At 36.3% G+C, this 20,486-nt stretch overlaps 1 protein-coding gene across 2 annotated transcripts; it reads right to left on the bottom strand.

The window, feature by feature from the left end:
• Nucleotides 1-2,442: 2,442 nt before the first annotated feature.
• LOC111798953 (protein ENHANCED DISEASE RESISTANCE 2-like) lies at nucleotides 2,443-18,563 on the bottom strand. 2 transcript variants are annotated; one of them, XM_023682309.1, is made up of 22 exons: nucleotides 18,173-18,563; nucleotides 17,962-18,036; nucleotides 17,770-17,823; nucleotides 15,856-15,921; nucleotides 15,586-15,644; nucleotides 15,052-15,128; nucleotides 14,717-14,842; nucleotides 14,584-14,618; nucleotides 14,299-14,399; nucleotides 14,123-14,218; nucleotides 13,830-13,894; nucleotides 9,567-9,638; nucleotides 8,724-8,894; nucleotides 7,616-7,821; nucleotides 7,414-7,480; nucleotides 6,572-6,747; nucleotides 6,316-6,417; nucleotides 5,853-5,900; nucleotides 4,656-4,799; nucleotides 4,486-4,581; nucleotides 3,202-3,303; nucleotides 2,443-2,738 (listed from the first exon to the last, which is right to left on the bottom strand). In XM_023682309.1, exons 1-22 carry the CDS (start codon nucleotides 18,407-18,409, stop codon nucleotides 2,646-2,648), a joined length of 2,268 nt encoding a protein of 755 aa, XP_023538077.1. In that variant the 5' UTR covers nucleotides 18,410-18,563; the 3' UTR covers nucleotides 2,443-2,645. The 2 variants fall into 2 exon arrangements, with proteins under 2 accessions (XP_023538077.1, XP_023538078.1); XM_023682310.1 differs by lacking the exon at nucleotides 9,567-9,638.
• Nucleotides 18,564-20,486: the final 1,923 nt, after the last annotated feature.

The raw sequence follows: 20,486 nt of genomic DNA on the forward strand, positions 1-20,486 counted from the left end.
TTTGAATATAGTTCAACCGATTAAAGCATATTATTTTTTATCAAATAGTCTCCGTTTAAATTTGATTATTGTCGGTTAAATTATTTTTTTTATTATTATCTTAACAAATAAATAAATAAATAAATAAATAAATAAATAAATAAAAAACACCAAATAGGACAAGGTTAACGTTAATTATGCATGACGATGAGAGGTGGTTTGGAAAGTGAGATAAGGACAAAAGTTGCCAACAATAATCAAACAAAACCCTAATTTCATTTCAATTATTTTGCAAAACCCTTTTCAATAAATATATATATATGTGTGTGTATATACGTACTTACGTACTTGTGTGTATGTATATATATGATATTAATTAAAAAATAATAAAAATTAAGACGTTTATTTACTGGGGGCAATGATTTTGTAGCAAATAACGGTAAAGAATGTTCATGAAATTTTTGTGGATAGAAGTAGAAACAAAAACTTCATATGTCACGTTGTTCGGTCAAGAGGTTACAAATTTGGGTCTACTCGTCTCACACATAGTCTAACTCAAACAAGTTTAATATAAGATTCATACAGTTCTGTATATGAAAATCTCACATTGTTTCGATAATGTTGTTGGTTGTAATGCGGTTTGATATAAAAGTTTTGAGACTCTATAAATCTTTCTTTTATTAAAAAAAACATGTGACATCGAGTAAAACAGGGGTGCATGAATGAACCGAGAACATATTTGAATGAGAGCGATCATGAGGATAAAATGAGTAAGAAAAACTTACAAGAATTGATCATAGGAACTCTAAAGTTCAACGTGTTTTTTTTGGAGTAATTCTATATTGGGTAACCTCTCGGGAATTTTCCTATGAAGCATGTGAGTGAGGATAAAACATGCTGAAATGACTCGTATTGGTTTGCGGGAATAGTCTTCACTCTTGAAGGTAAGAAATGGGTAACGTGACCATGTTGTAAGGGAATGTCGAGACTGTTAGATATCCGAAAAAAAAACCGTAAATTGTGTCGATTTTGTGTGTTGGAGAGAAAATATAGAAGTAGAATACAAAGTATACATAAAAAGGAGTGGGGAGGGCAACAAAAAGATGAATGGACATTTAAGTACAAAAGACACAAAAAATTTGTCCATTGTGCTTTTAAATCTTTTCTCCTTTCCTACAATATTCCAAATTTCACTCATTTTTTCTGACCAATTTTATTAAAATAGGAAGAAAAGATGAACATTTAGATCGACAATATAAGACCTAAAACAGTTCGAGTTATTATCAGCTCGGGAAGTTTAAACCTTTGAGAGGGAAGAGGGAATCCGAGGAGAAAGGGTTTTAAAGTATATTAACAAAAACGGGATGACAATCGTGCGGCCTCGATCAAAGAAGTGAACAAAAGAAAGAAACGCATCTTTTAAGGGAAAAGTGATTAATTTGACAGCATAAAACAAAAGACGGTTGGGGTAAAAAAAAAAAAGAAAGACCAACATTGCTTGCTTGCATAATTGTAACATATACTTGGCTCGAGTAGGTCGGAATCTCTCTGCTCCCACCATCCAATTATGGTCAATAAAAAGAGGGAAAATATTTTCCACTTTTCGCGATTTTATTGGTGTTTCTCTTCTTGTTGTCAACAACTGAACGGTGGAAGTAAATGTTCGACTCGAGTAGGTCAAAATCTCTCAGATCCCACCATAAAGAGAGGGAACATATTTTCCACTTTTCTCGATCCTATTGGAGTTTTTCCATTTTTTATCAACAACTAAACAGTGGAAGCAAAGATTTCTAGATATCGTTCGTTGCTTGAAGTGTTTATCTACTTCCACATTAAATTTTTTTTTGATAATAAGTCTCTAAACTTTTAATATCGTGTCATACGAAGCTATTATACACAAAAACAAAAGTTTCGATATTTATTCGACAGGGACCTCTCCGCATAAAATTGAAAGTTGAAGGACCTGAAACGAAACTTGATCAAATTTTTTAATTCTTTTTTCAGGTCACACTAATAGATTTACATGAACAATAATGAATCCCAAGGGATAAACATTATGCAAATTAAATCATCCAATCAACCTAAAGTTTGTCCACTGATATGATCATAAAGTAAAGCAAAGAGTCGTTGGGAGTGGGTAAAGTGATTGCAGAAAGGCCTTTTTTTCTCATTTTTTTTGGCTTCAAGATGGAAAAGATTAGCCCTGCAACAGTATAATCATTATATATATATATATATATATGATTGATGATACTGAGCTGGTGGAATTATGATGAACAAAAGCAGAGAAACAATCAAGAACAGTGATGAACAATGTGAAACAATTTGCAGCAGTACTGAAGAGGGTGAGGCCTATCCCATCAATCCAATTCCTTTATTGAATTTGATTCAAATCATGATAAAACAAACAGAATGAATGATCTGTTACTGATAGATCGATGAATCAATGAACAAAATGAAGTATTGATCCCTCTGAATGAGCTAGAGGAGAAGTAAAGATTTTATTGCTGATTTCGTTATTAATTTATAATAGGTGTACTGATCACTTGTCTTGACTATACTCGGATGAACAGACTACCAGATGTAAAGCCTCGCTAAAGTGACCATGTTACAAAGAATGAATGAATGAATGTGAGAAAGTTTGGTAAATGTAACATATAGAGACCTCATTTTTCCAAAGTTACTGCTGAATCGAGCCTGACACGGTTTAGCCGAACCGTTCCAAGAATATACTCGGGCAACTCTTCCTCTTCCTTTGCCTGCATTTGTGAATATCTGTCAGCATCCACGGTACTATGTTTTCTAATGATGAATTAACCTGTCAAAATATGTGGATAAACAAAACTACTATAGCTAACAAATGAAAATATCAGCCATTTCCTTCATTGTTTCTGTAATTTCTTGAGGGGTGGGAGTGTGAGATCCGAGAGGAACGAGTGCCAGCGAGAATGCTGGGCCCCGAAGGGGGTGGATTGTGAAATCCCACATCGATTGGAGAGGGGAATGAAACATTCTTTATAAGGGTGTGAAAATCTCTCCCTAACAGACGCGTTTTAAAAACATTGAGGGGAAGCCCGAAAGGAAAAACTCAAAGAATACAATATCTACTAGCGGTGGGCTTGGGCTTGGATTGTTATAGGGAGTGTCTATACAAGACTCAGAAGAGAAGCAAATAGGGTTCTGGATATGGATATAGAAACATAGTAGGCATAGAGCGACAACCTCTATGAGAATCGCAAGGTCAACGACTAAGCTTGTGACGTATCCGAGGACGAGGCCAATAACACTCCTGGCTACTGTTGAAGATCCAATATCCACATCAATCTGCAAGAAATTTATGAAGAAATTAGTAAAATAACTTAACATATCTTAGAACATGTATATCTGATATGGCTTAAAAGACCTCTGGTATTACTTATCAACAATAGAACAAAGCTATAATACTTCAGCAGTTCAAGATGTCTGGTGCTTGACTCTTGGCCAAAAATGCACGACTAAACCGAATCCTAATTGCCTCCCTAGAACAGATTAGTACGTCTATCATTACTAGGATATTAGTATGGGGTCAGGGAGACTTCGATGTAAATAGGGGGAGTCAGGGATCTTGGGAGAGGAGGATTACTTTGGGAGAGATAACTCTCTTGAAAGGCTAATGATATTGCAATCTCTTTTGATATCGTGTTTGTGAGATCCCACATCGGTTTGAGAGGGGAACGAAGCATTCTTTATAAGGGTGTGGAAACCTCTCCCTAGCATACCCGTTTTAAAAACCTTGAGGGAAAGCCCGAAAGAGAAAACCCAAAGAGGACAATATCTGCTAGCAGTAGGCTTGGACTGTTACAGTTGGTATCAAAGCCAGACACTAGGCGATGTGTCAGCGAAGAGGCTAAACCCCGAAGGGGGGTGGATACCAGGCAGTGCACCAGCGAGGACACTGGGCTCTGAAGGGTAGTGGATGGGAGGGTCTCACATTGATTAGAGAGGGAATGAGTGTCATGGGTCCCGAAGGGGGGTGGATTGATGAGATCCCACGTCAAATGGAGAGAAGAACGAAACATTCTTTATAAGGGTGCGGAAACCTCTTCCTAGCAGATGCGTTTTAAAAAACCTTGAGAGAAAGCTCGGAAGGGAAAGCCTAAAGAAGACAATATTTGCTAGCGGTGAGCTTGGGCTGTTACAGTGTTATTGGATCCTAACACTTCATTTAGTTATCCTATCGGACTTGCTTCTAGCATATGTAAAACACGTCGGGGGTTTGGCGTTCTTAACGACATCATCTACTATTCAAGAACTAGAAGAACTCCACATAGGGTGTAGTAAAGTTAAATAATGCGAAGCAGATGATACATGCAGTAAATTTTATCGAGCTTGACATGAACTTGCCTAGCAAGAAGACACAGGCAATATCTCTCAACTTGGTATGTCTAAGTAAGCGTAGGACATCTCTAGCAAAAATTGCACCTGCTTATGAATGCATGCTACTAAGAATGGGTTAGAGTTATTTACTTCCAGAAAATTATCCCGTCTAAGGTACTTGCATTTAACTGCTTTGCCCAAAAGGCAAGCTTTTGTTCCAACTGCACGCTTAACCATCCAATATCCCTGTTGAATTAAACTAATCATTAGTAGCAATATCATCAAGAACTTTTGAAATATAAGATATCAGTATGATGTACCTCCACAATGCTGGGGATTAATTTAAATCTCGAATCCCGATACATGTCATTTCCATCCACAAATTTACCCAGCAAAGAACTTTTGTTTACAGGCCTGTCTGCAGCATAATACATAACCATACTATAGTTTGGCTTGGCTGGAACCTGAAACAGAAAGCAATATAAGAAGCCCGGACATGTCACAAGAACTTTTCTGTCAACCCATTAGAGTATGAAGACTATAGTATAAGAAATATGCTTGCATTTACACCCATATAAAGCCATAAATAAAACTGGATTAATAAAAGAGCCAATGATTCCATAGAGCCATCAGAGGTGCAAATATGTGAGATCCCACATCGATTGGAGAGAGTAATAAGTGCTAGCAAGGACGCTAGGTCCCGAAGGGGGGGTGGATTGTGAGATCCTACATCGATTGGAGAGGGAAACGAGTGCCAGCGAGGACGCTGGGCCTCGAAGGGAGGTGGATTGTGAGATCCCACATCGGTTGGAGTGGGGAACGAAGCAATCTTTATAAGGGTGAGGAACCTCTCCCTAACAGATGCATTTTAAAAACCTTGAGGGGAAGTCAGAAAAGGAAAGCCCAAAGAAGACAATATCTGTTAGTAGTGAGTTTGAGCTGTTACAAAATTTCTCTCTATCCATAGATTCTCGGTAAAAGCTTATTAAGGAACACATAAAGACCAATCGAAAGCCTCCAAGATGTAGGAACAGTATTTACGAGCAAAAGAGAAAGATAAGAATAGGTGCCTGTAAGATTCTTCGTTCACTTCGCACATGGCACACCGACTTGGAGATTAAGTAAGTGGGGTTCTTCTTCGCAACCTATTATTGATCCTAATGCGTGCTTTCATGACTGAGCTCCCAATAAGAAGAATATGATCTTCATGGGAAAACTGCCGTGGGGTCGAAAGAATTTATATGTAAATGGGGCCGCAATTGGAGTATGCAAGCTACCTCTAGATGAAGCTCAAGACTACGAAAAATATTGAGCTACATAACCATTCAGCTGAAGCTAATGACCTCTAACCACTCTACTCAACTTTCGAGCTTATAATGTTTAATACCTACAAATAAGTTCGAAAATAAAAACAAACCAAGCATGTTTGTTGCCTTGCAGCTCTAGAACCAAGTTCAAAATTATAAAAATTAATAATAATAACTAATTTCACAAGAAATGTAGATGGTTGCACATACCTGGAGGTTAATAATCAGCACGAATGGGAGCTTCTTTCCAGCTTCTGACTGATATTGAAAAGGAAATAGTTAATTATAATGTAGTTAAATCATACAACTCTACATTCGTCAGGATGGATTGTATGTAAGTATACTACAAGCGACTTTTGGTTGCTTTTCTTTCGGAATTGTGGTCGAAACGAAATCAAAGATTTTTACAAGGAAAACAGCTTCCTTGGTTTGATAGATTTGAATCAGCTCGCTCAAGACCTCTTCTTGGTGTTCTTTGTCGAAGTAGTTCGTGGGATTTTTGCTTCGAAGTCGAACACTTTTATATATCCTTCTTAGTTTGAATTGTTGTTTGCTGTTTTTTCGTTACTTTTGTTCATTCTCATGTGGTGTTTGAATTTTAGAACACTAAGCTCTTTTTAGTTATATCAATGAAAAGTGTTTCTTGTTCTAAAACAAATGCAAGTGAAAATACCTGAACTATATTCTGGGGATGCAATGCAATGCCATCATAGCTTTTATCAACTTTGAACCAATCTACTGCTATGAGATTGAGAAGGGGATCGCCTCCCGTTACCTGAAACCGATCATATCATATAGCCAAGGAATGAGCTAAAAACAATCATAATGATGACTGATAAATAATTATATTCCAAAATTGGTCTCGAGTCTTCCCCTCGTCCCACGAAATTATATATATAACTTATAACTCACAAGAGAACAAAGCACACCTTAGAGTTATCTTTGAGGTAATTTTTGCCTCTTATCATGAACCCTGCTCCACCTGGAGAAGTCCAACAGTTTGTATCAGTGTCCACCCCACCTTTCTGCAAAGAACCTTTAATCTGGCATGTGTCCAAGACGATAGGAGCAATGCTATGATCTAGCTCCTTATTTGCATCGACAGCTGCAACCACGATAATCACTCGTATTACCAAATATTTTTCATTTAAATGGAAACTACATGTAAAATAGGTTATGAATATATAACTATGACCTTTTTACTTGTGAGTCAATTCAAAATAGCAGTGCCTCTGTATGTATATGTCGGTATGCATGCAAATACGCATACATACACAAAAATAAATAATATGGTATGTCAATGATGCATGGAAGTATATATCTTTTGTATGTGTAGATGATGTTGGAGCGTTGATATACCCATTAGTTTAAGCTTTTGGGTTGATTGGTGATTTAACAAGGTATCAGAACCGGACGGTCCTATGATGACATTTCCTCCCCAATTAATATTGACTTCCATTTGTTGGACCTTCTACAAATTTCTAAGCTCACAAGTGAAGTGGAGAGTTAGAGTGTTGACATAATTAAGTTTTCTATATTTCAAGTTTTTACTCCCTAATTCTCTCTTCGGTCTCAATCGTTCATCTTCAAGGCTATAGTTTTCTCGAAAAGAATAGGAAAAAGAACAGTCATGAAACCTGTCTCATTCTGAAAATCACAACCAAAAGTTTCTAGTTTCCTTATGGTGTGGGGAACGAATATGTAAGCAACTTGTTTGCTTGATATTTAGTTTCACCGTAGAAAAAACGGGACGGTATGTGAAGAGACAAACCTGATGACTGCTTCGTAGAAAAGCCTGCCATAGCCCATGAAACATTTTTCAGCCTCACCTTTAAGTCCTATAATAAATAATCAATAAATAGGCGTTTAAATTTCAGGGCAAGGGAAGCTTTGTGTGTATAAGATCTTGATGAATGATTAGTGGGGGATCAAGAAATGACCCTAAACCAAATTCAACATCAGAAGAGAACTACCTTGTTGCCAACTTCTTTATCATTGTCACTATCATCTTCCGAAGATGATGATGAAGCAGCAGCCATAGCATCATAAAATTCATCCTGTGTTCCTCTATCATCATAGTTGCCATTCGTACCAGAGACATCTGAGGTTTTTGAATGGACAACAGTGGGCCAGGGTTCATAATTTAGAGAGGGATTTGCTAATGCATATTCCTTTAGACCTGAAAATTGGGAATACATAAACAAAATTTTCAGTGAAAGAGGATCCTAGTTCATTCCTTTTAGCTTTTGCTAAAAAAAGATTCACATGATTAAGTAAATAGTGGACACTTATTCGGACATAGCAAAGGAAATATTAGGATGAATTTCAATAACTAAATGTACAAGGCAAACACGTCTTGTTCATTTTATCTTTTTATCCACTTTGAAACGCTGACTAGGTTTAGTTGACCTTTTTCCTTTTAGACATGACGGTCAACTAATCCGATGAGCAGTTTAGAAAACCTTAGTTTTCCCATCAGTTTGAGGATGACACGTAGTTTAGAACAGCAATCCTTATGATTTGCCTAACCAGGAGAAGGAACAGAGCATCTCAAACTGGTTAGTTAGTCAATCGTCAAGAGAGAGGGATATGTTTTTCCCTTTCTTTTTGTTAACAAGAAACAATTTTTTACTGATATAATAAAAATGATTAAAGTTTACCTACTTTGGATACTCACTCAGGCCTTTAAAGGGAGGACAAATATTGAAACGAGTTTAAGCAGATCGTTTCAAGATTTTGTCTCAGTGGATCAAGGAGAAAGGGGGCTCGGCGGGAAAAGGATTATAACATGAGAGAAGCAAGGAGGGTCATGATCGATATCGCCGGGCTAGTGCGGCTCGAGTAAGGGATATGAACTCCAAGCATCTGAATGTTTGGAGTTTGTACTCAAAACACAACCTTTGGCAGAAAAGTGCTGTTAGTGACCTCAGACTCTAGCCTAGCGAGTAGTTTCTGTTTGACATTGAGTTGAAAGAGATAGCAAGAGTTGAACTATTATATATATAGGTAGCAACAGAATATAGGGATAAGCCATTATATAATTGGAAATATATCTAATGGTCTTTTTCATAATCAACATACCTGCAACTTGGCACAGCAAAGCATAAGGAACACTCTTTTCAAACTTTGAAGGGTGGTGTTTCTGCCATTTAGACCAACCTGCCGGTTGTATCTCTAGTATTTGAGTAACAAGACATTTTGGAACTTTTGAACCCATGGATGTGTTTAAGCACCTTATCTCCCAAGTTGAAGCTACATGAAAATTTTAAAAAAATCTATGAAAAAACCATCTTGAAACTATAAATTTAATTTATGAAGAACAACCAACAATAGTAGAGATAAGAACATAGTAAATTCGGCAAGAATTTTAACCTTAATGAACGGTAAAAAAAAGCCATCTTCTCACTTTAGAGATACAAACAAGATCATATGTTCAAAGAAAGTAAAAGGCAAGAAAAAGGAAGAGGAAGAAACAAAAGAAGACAGAATAAAACAGAGATGAATAATGATGTGTTGGATATTTGGGGAGGATTCTAGATCAAATATTCTCCATATTCTTTGTGGGTAATTATTAGTGAATTTGTTAGCTATTTACTGTGGTTAATTTGTTTAACCACCTCTGTATTTACAGCCCATTATCCCATACGCTAAGCCTATATGTAAAGGCTAAGGAAAATAGTGCCATAAGGCATTCAGCTCCACCACATACAAATATAAAAATAGGGGTAAACTGCATGTGCACAATAGTGTATAACTCATCAAAAGGTCCGTTAAGTGAAAGTACTCTCCAACCAGTAAAAAGGTTAATCAAACTATTGAAGCTTTAAATAGAAAAACACAGAATAGTTCTAAGTTCCTTTTTCCTTCTTAATCGCATTAGAAATCTAGGGGGAGAAAGAAATCAAGGGAAGAAAGAACTCATACGGTTAATCCGTGTACGTCGATATCCTGATCTATGTGGTTTCTTTTTATGAACGCAAGGAATTTGCAATATTGCTGCATTAGCAAAGAGAAAGTATAGTTAGGCCAAAAAAATACTCAAAACAGAATTCTTCGCAAGGCTAGCAAATAGAATCAACACAATTCCAATGCCGCCGCAACCCATTCACTGATAAAGCAACAGAGTTGACTTGCCTCAGGCAATCAATTGGATAAGTTCAGCATTTGAGATAACATCATACATAACTTTTTTTTTTTTTTTTTTTTTTTTTTTTTTNTTTTTTTTTTTTTTTTTTTTTTTTTTTTTTTTTTTTTTTTTTTTTTTTTTTGAATAACACATAACTTTTGACCTGTGAGGTTCTCTACGCACAATCAATCTGAAAAACTCAATCAATCAAACACAAACACGGCAGAATTCCAATAGAAAACAGCACTGTTCTATTGAAAAGAACTCCCTAACCACAAGAAAACAAAGTTCACAGCAAACAAACAACAACGAAAACAGAGGAAATCAAAATACTCCAGCTTAACCAAGAGAGCTGGTTCTCTCCTACCCTGGCCTAGAGCCACAAAATACCACAATGGATTCTCTCTTCTCCCCAAACTGGACAAAAACAACCTTCCGTTCATAACCATACCGAGCACGTCCTACTACCCCCACTAACTGTAAGTGGTCGAATTTCCTGAGTTGCCCCCTTAGAATATGTCTTCACAATGGGAGACCTCCATAACTTTGTAAAAGGATATGTTCTGGTTACTAAATTGGTAGACTGACAAACATTAGCCTGTCTCATAAGCATGATAAAAACTTCTCATATCACGGTTAACAATGTTCATAATTTCTGTTGGCCAAACTGTCCAGAAGTTGACGGACTAGCTCTGTTATTGGTTGTAACAAACTACCTGGTAGTAGTTAGGTTTATATCGTATATATAGCGTAAATTGTAAATAAAAATCAAATAAATAGAAGTTAGGTTTGTATCCAGCAAAACCAATTATTGGTCCCTAGACACACTAGCACACTAAAGAATGAAGAGGGTCCTTGGGAAACTATTGAACCCCTAGACACACTAAATAACCAGCCCACAAAACCAATTATTGAGTCCACACCTAGTACCGATTCTAATTATGAGTCCACCCATACTAATGTAGATTATCAGTCCACCCCTATTGCCATAGAGTTACCAGCAGAACCATACACTCCATCTCCATTACCAAATCTGTTGTTCTTTCAGGTATATGTGCTAGAAGGAAAGTCATTTCAGAATTGATACAAGTCCAACGTCCGACTCTACTCAAAATGAGGATGTAACACAAATACCAATAGATGATAGACCCATAGCTCTCCGAAAACCTACTAGATAATGCACAAAATGACCCTTATACCCCCTACCAAACTATGTCTTTCTTGAAAGACTATCCCCATCACACAAGAGTTTCATTGTGACTCTAAATTCAATAGTTATACCTAACACAGTTTCTGAAGCTTTATTCAAAAGAGAATGGCAAGATGCAACGAAAGAAGTAATGAATGCTCTAGAAAAGAATAACGCATGGGAAGTTGTGGATAAGCCAAAAGGAAAAAATATAGTTGAGTGTAGGTGGCTTTTCACAGTAAAGTACAAGGATGGTGGAATGTTGGAAAGGTATAAGACAAGGTCGGTAGCTACGGGATACACTCGAACTTATGGTATAGATTACTAGGAGACATTTTCCCTACCTATGAAGATGAACGCCGTAAGAACATTGCTACCCTTAGCTGCCAACTTAAATTGGCAACTTTCACAGTATGATGTGAAGAATGCATTTCTTCATGGCGATCTAGATGAAGAAATCTACACAAGCACTCCTCCTGGATTTGAAAGCTCAAGAGGTAAAGTATGCAAATTGAGAAAGGTCTTGTATTGACTAAAACAATCATCAAGGGTGTGGTTTGGAAGGTTCACAAAAGTAATGATAGACTGGGTATAAGCAAAGTCAAGGAGATCACATTCTCTTTATCGAGCATTCAAAATCAAGGAGAGTTATAGTGCTTCTAGTGTATGTAGATGACATCATAGTGACTGAGATAATGAAGAATAAAATTTTGAACTAAGAAGAAAATTGATGAAAGAATTTGAGATCAAAGAACTTAGAAAGCTAACGTACTTCCTCAGCATTGAAATAGCATACTCAGCTCAGGGTATTTTCATATCACAACAGAAATGTAGGATGGATTTATTGATGGAAACAAGAAAAAATGGATGTAAACCTACAACAACACAAGAGATCCGCACCTAAAATTGGGAGAGTCAAAAGAAGAACTTGTAGTGAACAGAGAAATGCATAAGAGGCTAGCAGGGAGGCTTATATATCTAGCTCTCACTCGACCGACATATATTCAGTGAGTGTAATCAGCCAATTAATGCATGATCCACGGGAGCCTAACCTTCATATAGAGTATTACGTCAATTGAAAGGAACTGAAAAGGAATTTTATTCAAACAGAACAATTCTCTTGTATTGGAAGCTTACACCGATGTTGACTATGCTGGATCAGTAGTGGACAGAATATCTACTACAGGGTATTGTACTTTTCTTGGAGGTAATTTAGTAACAGGGAAAAGCAAAAAGCAAATGTGGTGGCTAGATCATCTGCCGAATCAGAATTCTGAGCTATTACACAAGGGTTATGTGAACTCTTATGGTTGAAGATAATTCTTGATGAATCAAGTGAGAAGCATATTGAAATAAAGTTATACTACGACAACAAATCAGCTATCAATATTGCACACAATCCCATCCAGCATGATAGGACAAAACATATTGAAATTGATCGACATTTTATCAAGGAGAAATTGGAGGAGGTAGTATGCATTAGTTTTATGCACTCACAACTTCAACTAGAAAATAAAACAAAAGAACTTCACAATTCAATATTTCATGAGTTAGTATTCAAACTAGAAATGGATGATATCTATTCCTCAGCTTGAGAGAGAGTGTTAAAGGAATGACCTTGATTTAAGGAATATTTGAGTTATCCCTCTTTGAAATTACATAAGAAAAGCAGCAAGTTAATTTAGACTTGTAACGAGACTTTATGCGAGAAGGGCCAAACAAAGATGGACGTAACCACTTGGTTAGTTGTAAGAAAGTTGATGCACCTTTAATTTATGGAGGGCAGGGGGTTGGAGATTTGAGAAGAAAGAACCTGGCATTGCTCTCTAAGTGGCTGTGGAGATTCATTCAGAAGGAGACAGCTTTATGGAAGACAGTTATCAAAAGCAAATATGGGCGTCAGATGATAGATGGCTGCCAAAGGAAATTAAGAAGAGCTCAAGTTGCAGCCCCACGAAACACATTGGTAAAAACAGAAGCTCTTTTTAAAGAAATATCAGTTACAAGTTTGGAAATGGGGAAAAGTCGTTCTTGGGAGGATAGGTGGGCTGCAAATAGTCCATTTTGTGAGGAATTCCCCTCCATTTACGTTTTAGCAAATTCCAAAAGGCTTCTTACTGTCAGAGATTGTTGGTCAGTTGGAGTTGAAGCTTGGGATCTAGGGCTCTTTGATAGAGAGTTGGAGGAATGGGCTGGTCTCACCACAATTTTAGAGGGAAGGAAGCCAAAGGGAGAGAAGGATAAGGTTTATTGGGATTTTTCCAGCAAATCAACCTCAAAGTTCCTGTACAGGTCCCCTACTTTTTCGAGCCACAATCTTACTAGTCTGATTTCGAAAGGAAACAGCCTAAAGAATACCGCTTTCTTCATTTGGTCTATCGCTCGTGGTAATCTAAATACAACGGACAGGAATCAAAAACAATATCCACCCCTTCTTTGCAATCAAAACTCTGAGAGTAGTAATCATATTTTCCTTCACTGTCCTTTTGCCTATAAGGGGTGGATGTTCCTCTTGAATCTCTATGATTTGGCCTGGTGTACTCCAAAAGAGGTGTTTTGTTGAAAATGTACGGTTTACAGCCCCTACATGGAGTGTTTTACACGAGTATTTTTTGTAATACATAGTGTAATCTGATTAATTTAGCTTGGAGATATTTTGTTATCAATCCTTCGAATTAGGCTTGGGAATCCCTCATCCCGAAGGCCATTAGACCGTGTTGTCCATTTTGTTGAACATATGCTGTAAAGTTTCCTATTTAAAAAAATGGATGTTTAACAGCAGCCTATCTGTTCTCAAATCACCAGAAACTATATATATCAATGGCCTTTTAAAACAGTGTAGCATAATAGAAGTACGAAATGTTTCTCTTACTATAAGTTCCATCTTGTCCTCGAAACCATTGTCGAGAGAAGACAAAATCTCTTTTGCCTTGCGATCTGCAGTCGAAACACAATGTAGAAATATATGAATAAAAAACTGAACAAGAATTTGAACATAAGTCGAAAACAGACAATTAAATGGAACTAATCACCTTAACAAGTTTGTTTGTTTTAAGGTAAAGAATACAATTCTATACAATTGATATTAGTAGAATATTAAGGTTAAGAAAAGTAAACGTGACAATGTTAAACTATGTGACCAAGTTGTAAGTCTTGTAGCATTACTGGCTAAGATGCGTGGGATAATTCGTCCCATAAAGAATATCATAATGCCCATGGTAAGCTTCAACCAGTTCCATGTCACTTATCAGTGTATCCCACCTGCACACATTGATATCAAAGTTAGAACTCCGAGGCCGAAACCATTGAATCCGAACTTAAAAGAAATATTAGCAACTAACTCATATCTCTGCCTCCAGTCCGAGTTCAGGATTATATCGAAAACAGTATCCGCATGAGCATCAACGACACCAACAGACTTCACGAGAACCCCTTTACCACTCTGGAAAAAAAATCAGAAAATCACTGAAGCAGAGCTTGGAAACGATCTGAGTGACCATTTTAAAGAAAAATCAGGTAGTTGCATCACTCAATTCCTGTTCTTCCGGAGTATCATGTACATGGAGTTTTCACAATAAAACTTTAGCATTTCTTTAGGTAATAGGAGGCACAACAATGATCGATACCTTATTGTCAGCAACATCTTCAAAAATTCTAACACCTAAAAGGCCAAAAATAGGGAAAAGTAAAAATAATGAAAGTTCAAATTTGTTCCCTTTAGTACTGCATAAGAGGAAAGTTAACTTAAGACGATGGTACCGTTAAATGTGCGAACACATTTCCACCGATGTCTTTCAAGTGCATCACCGAAATCCTTTTCAAAGAAGCCATCAGAACCGACATGAGTATTCAAGTTTGTAGAATGATGCAAAAGTGTCTCTGGACCTGGGCATAACAGGTTAAAAATGAATGTAAAAGTGGATTTCTTCTTGCTTCTGATGGAAAAAAAGAAACAAAGATATGAAACAGGGTGAGGGAGCAAAAGCCACAGAACCGTTTACAAGGTTAAAAACATTTTTAGGAATGAAATGTGAATTATGATAACATGAAAGAAAAAATAATAATGTGTGTATTATTCGTAAAAGGTACCTCACCTTGACCAATTTTTATTAGCTTTCTTAATCCATGTGCATAACGTCTAACTCGATGTCTGTGTCCGTCCAGATTTATCCTTTCCATACCATGAAAATTGATCAACGATCAGAAATCAACCAAGAATTGCAAAGAATTAAGCTGGTTAAATGAACAGTTAGGCCAGAAAAGAAACAATAAGACATGAAAGAACCCCAGAAATAGAACACCAGTGATACTCAGGTGCAGATCGAAACATCCAATTGAACCAAGCCAATGTCACAAATAGATATCAAATTGTAACTATTTTCCAAGCCTAGCAGTTATATCTTTTTCATGTCATTTGACCACGGGAAGCTTCCTACTATTACATAATTATAATGGTGAAGTTAACAACATATACTATCTGTGGGTCGTCGTTCTTTTTTCTTTTTTCTTTTTTTTCTATTTTACCATTATTATTATAAACAGGGAACATCAAGCATCTGAATTACAATTGCACCAAAACTGAATCTGCGCAAACATTCACGCAGAGATTGTTAAAGAAAAATGCTTACTCTTCCTCCATGTTCAGTTTCTCTCGGGGATTACCTCCTCTGGAAAGCTCATACTCAGCCTATGAAGTTAACACTCAATCAAATAAAGACAAGATAAATAGTTCATTGTACCAATTGTAACATTTCAAATTACAGGACCAAGTTTCATGCTTCGCGAAAAACTTTCAGGTTGTATTCTTGTTAACAGGTAATGATAAATTGTCACCTGTTCTTGTTACCTTTATTGCCCATCCAGACATGAAATACTATTTCCAAATGAGATTTTAGTACCTGTTGCTTGGCATGATCAAATGCCTCCATCCATTTTCTGACCTCTCCAGCCGTAGCACAAGCAATCTTAAGCAAAAGAACACACATGCGATTTAGATTTTTGTCCACTAAAAAAAGGAAGTTTCATTGATTGTAAACATCATCTTAAACATCAGTTTCAATGATAGTTTAATGTTATCATAATTTGAAATAAGGGATTCATTTATATTGGTAAGGTTTCCAAAACTCGAACTTCTCTAAAAATAATGGAAGCAACTTTTTTCCACTTAACCTGAGGGCTTCCTCCTCCCACCTCAAGCCCCTTCAAACCTTAGCAACTTGCCAAAACTTTTTGGATAGAAAAGAAAGACAGAGGAAATGTTTGAATCAAGGTTAAGCCAACTACCCTTAGCGAGGATCTCGATACCGTTACTAGAAAGACATGAAGGAGATTAAAAAATGCATATGCCTCATACAATTTGGCTGACTTGAAATAAATGGCTGGAAGGAGGATCCCAATTTAGCAATGGTAGAGGTGAACAAAATGGAAGCAAGAATGCTGACTGCCATCCTGTAAAATTTTACGAAGATCTCTATGAAGAAAGGTGGCGTCATGAACAATTTCCAAAACTTGACCAAAATCCTTACACTTGCAACAAAATAATCTATTGCTTCTTTCAATCTAAAGTGGCAAAAGGAGAAATTTAGATACATACTTCTGGAGCACTCTAGTTCGCCCTTTTATCCATTCATCCATAAGAACTTCATGAAGCAACTTGGAGGTTGTCTTTAAGAGAGTATCAAGCTCAACTACAACTATTACACAAAAAGTTTCAGATTTTTCTACCCAAACTACATTGAGCACAAAAATTGTCTAGATTTTTGTCGCTTGAGCTACAATTAAGACATTTTCTGATGAGTATCTCCTTGTAGCTTATCCTTGGTGTTCGGTCCTTCAGCACACATTAGACTAAAGGAAGAGCTGGACTCTTTTTTGATAGTTCATCTCTCAGGTAGTAATCTATTTGTCCAGACTGTCGGATTTTCCTCTTAAGCTAGAAACAACTTCCATTTTCAGGAGAAGGCGCCCAAGCTTTTTAAATGTCAAACCAAACAAACTTTGAAGGCCTCCTCTCATTTCGTGGTGAGCATATGTAACAGTCCAAGCTCACCGCTAGCAGATATTGTCCTCTTCGGGCTTTCCCTTCTGGACTTCCCCTCAAGGTTTTAAAACGCGTCTACTAGGGAGAAGTTTTCACTCCCTTATAAGGAATATTTCGTTCTCCTCTCCAACCAATGTGGGATCTCACAATCCACCCCCTTGGGGGCCCAACGTCCTCGCTAGCACAGTGCTTGGTGTCTAGCTCTGATGTCATTTGTAATAGCTCAAGCCCACCGCTAACAAATATTATCCTCCTCAGGATTTCCCTTCAAAGCTTCCCCTCAAGGTTTTAAAACGCGTCTACTAGGGAGAAACCTCTCCCTTATAACGAATGCTTTGTTCTCCTCTCCAACCAATGTGGGATCTCACAATCCACCCCCCTTGGGGGCCCAACGTCCGGTGTCTGGCTTTAATACCATTTGTAACAGCCCAAGTCTACCGCTAACAAGTATTGTCCTCTTCAGGCTTTCCCTTCTGGACTTCCCCTCAAGGTTTTAAAACGCATCTACTAGGGAGAAGTTTTCACTCCCTTATAAGGAATGTTTCATTCTCCTCTCCAACCAATGTGGGATCTCACACCATAACTCGTGTGACAAAACTTTTTTGGTTGGAAATTTCCTTAGACATGAAATATAGAGAAGTTTCTTTTATGTGATCCAATTCACAAGGAGGGGAAAAGCGCAAAATGATGCCAAAAACAAAATAGCAATAAGGATAGTTATATTTCAAACACGATGATAATGAAGATAAGTTCGAACGAAACTATCACTTACTTCTCCTTTCTTAGAATCATCCAGTCGATTATAAATTCGTAATACATAAACATCCTGCAATAACAAACACAATCACCTATGTTTAGCTTCCATTATCTTCCATAGATCATCAAGATTTGAATATAATGATACAATGAGATCATCAAACAATCTTATACAATGAAAATGATAACAGATATACCATTCCCTTACCCCATGGTTAACTTTTCGACGTCCCAGCTCTTCGACCATAAGCGATGGCCCGACAACACCCCTCCTAATAGGTTTCTAAAACAGAGTACACCATTTCATACAATTAACTTAAACCCAATAGAACAGAATAGAATAATCACTCGCAGGCACATTCATCCAATCCAACATTAAGAAGAAAAATTAAAGAGAGAAATGGAAAGAAGAGGCTTACAATGCCGGGATTCTCATGAGGATCGCGCTTATACAACTCAACGTATTTACGACGAATAAAGAGAAATCGAAGATGGCAATACTCATGCCCTATAGAATTAAATCCAATATGATACACCCAACCGAAATACTCAGACGAACCCCTCTCCTCCGGTCCTCCTCCTCCTCCGCCGCCGCTAAAACTATGCCCCGACACCTCGCTCTCGCTTCCCGCCTTTTGCAACGGCAATCCCTCCATCCCTAGAACTCCCGCCGGCGGGAAAATTAGCGGTGTTTTTGATCGGAAATCTACGTGAAGCAAGGAAGAAGGCGAGGTGAAAACGAAATCGGAAGGGCTCCAAGTTGTTTGGATTATGGAAATCGAGGATTAAATGCTGGAAAATGGAGGGAGATGGAACTGCCCTCCCCCTCCTCAAACTACGAATGACGACAAAAGGTTGAAAATCGATCCACGTCAGACCTTTGACCGACCAACTAACCAACCAACGAAAAACCGTTGCCTCTCTTTTTNTTTTTTTTTTTTTTTTTTTTTTTTCTTTTTTTGTTAAAAATAACTAATTAATTTCAATAATCAAATTTATTATTTTAATCTTTATATTTTTTTTATTACAAATTTTGTTTGCCCATCTAATAATGGAATTTTCATATCAATTAAAACAATGAAAGTTATTTATAAAAATAATAATAAATAATATATATATATATATATATATATATATATATATATATAATCTAATAGTTGAATTAAACTCGAACTATAATTTATAAATTAATTAATATTAATGACGTATGATTTTTATGTCAATTTTATAACTATCTAGAATTTAAAAATTAATTAATATTAATGACATGTGATTTTTATGTTAAATTTATGACTATATAGTATAAATTATACCTTTTTTTTTTTTTAATGGAATATAAATTAAGAGTCGTTGTCCGTCTTTATTTCAGACGAGCCCATTTTTTTCTTTTTGATTTGGAAGATGGGTGTTGTGTTCGAAAGACACATGATTTTCAGTACGTCTCCATATAGGGTCCCACAAGTTCAGGTAGTCATTGAGTGGCTCTTTCACACGAGAAGCGAAAATCTTTTAGCACCACAAGCTACCGTGTTCATCAGTATGTCCATCAATTTGTCTTCGAAAAATAATTGATTAATTATTAAATATTTTGATAAAATATATCACCTCAAACTTTTTTAAAAAACCTCGTAAATAATTTTGGACTCCGTTACCGTGTTTCAAAAATATTAATAAATTCTCAAAATTAATATTGATCTTGCGTCTTTTGATTTTTTTTTAAATATAATATTAACGAAAAATAATGGAGTTTTTTTAACTTTAAAAAAAATTAAAATAAAAGGTAAAAATATATTTTCTAAAATTTTTAAGATATTAGTGATTATTATTGAATTTTAAAAAAGTAAAGATATTTTTAAATAAAATATAAATTTAAAGATATTTTTATTAATTTAGCATTTATTTATTATAGAGGTAGATTTGACAGATAGGTCTGCCACGTCTTTTGGTCGGCGGATGGATCGCCACATAATCCTCTTTCATTTCCTTTTTTTGCTCAATAAATTTATGGAATTAAATACTACGTGGCGTCGTGGACCCATTATTTACGGGTAAATAAATTATTTACATTTATATCTCTCCTACGTGTAAACCATTATTTTTATCTGTTATTGGAAAATAAATAGTCATTCTTTTTTTATTTTATTTTCTTTTTAAGGCTAATTAATTGATTTCTTTCTTTTTTTAACCTGAAATTAATACTTTATTTATTTATTTTTACCTTTTAATAGAATACGTGTCATTGAGTTATGTTTATCTTTTCTTTTTAAAAATTCTAAAATTTTAATTTAAGAGACGGGGAGATTTGATTCATTCTGAATTCTTTAATTCGGAATGAAAGGGTTCGCTTTGACTGTTAAGAGTAGGTAACTCGTTCCGTTCCCTGTGTCTTTGTTTCTATTGCATTCTATCTCATCGTATCAAATTCTGTTCTGCGATATTTGAGAATCACCGTCAATACCTCGGTGTAGGTCCGGGATAATCCTTTGTTCCACAGTCTGGGTCTATTTACAACTAGCCAATTAAGAATTCTCAGATGTACTAGTACTAGCAAGTGCATCTTTGATGCAGTCATCGATTCTCCCGAGAGGTCACAATTACCGCGAGCAAACATATTAATGACGAGGAACACATTTTTGCTATTCTACTAATACTTGTACTTGCTCTGCTATTCTGCCGAAGCCTGGCTGAGGAAGAATTACGGGACGTAAAACAAAAAAATATGACACTGTTATT

This window comes from Cucurbita pepo, chromosome LG07 (assembly GCF_002806865.2).
Source record: "Cucurbita pepo subsp. pepo cultivar mu-cu-16 chromosome LG07, ASM280686v2, whole genome shotgun sequence".
NCBI lineage: Eukaryota > Viridiplantae > Streptophyta > Magnoliopsida > Cucurbitales > Cucurbitaceae > Cucurbita > Cucurbita pepo.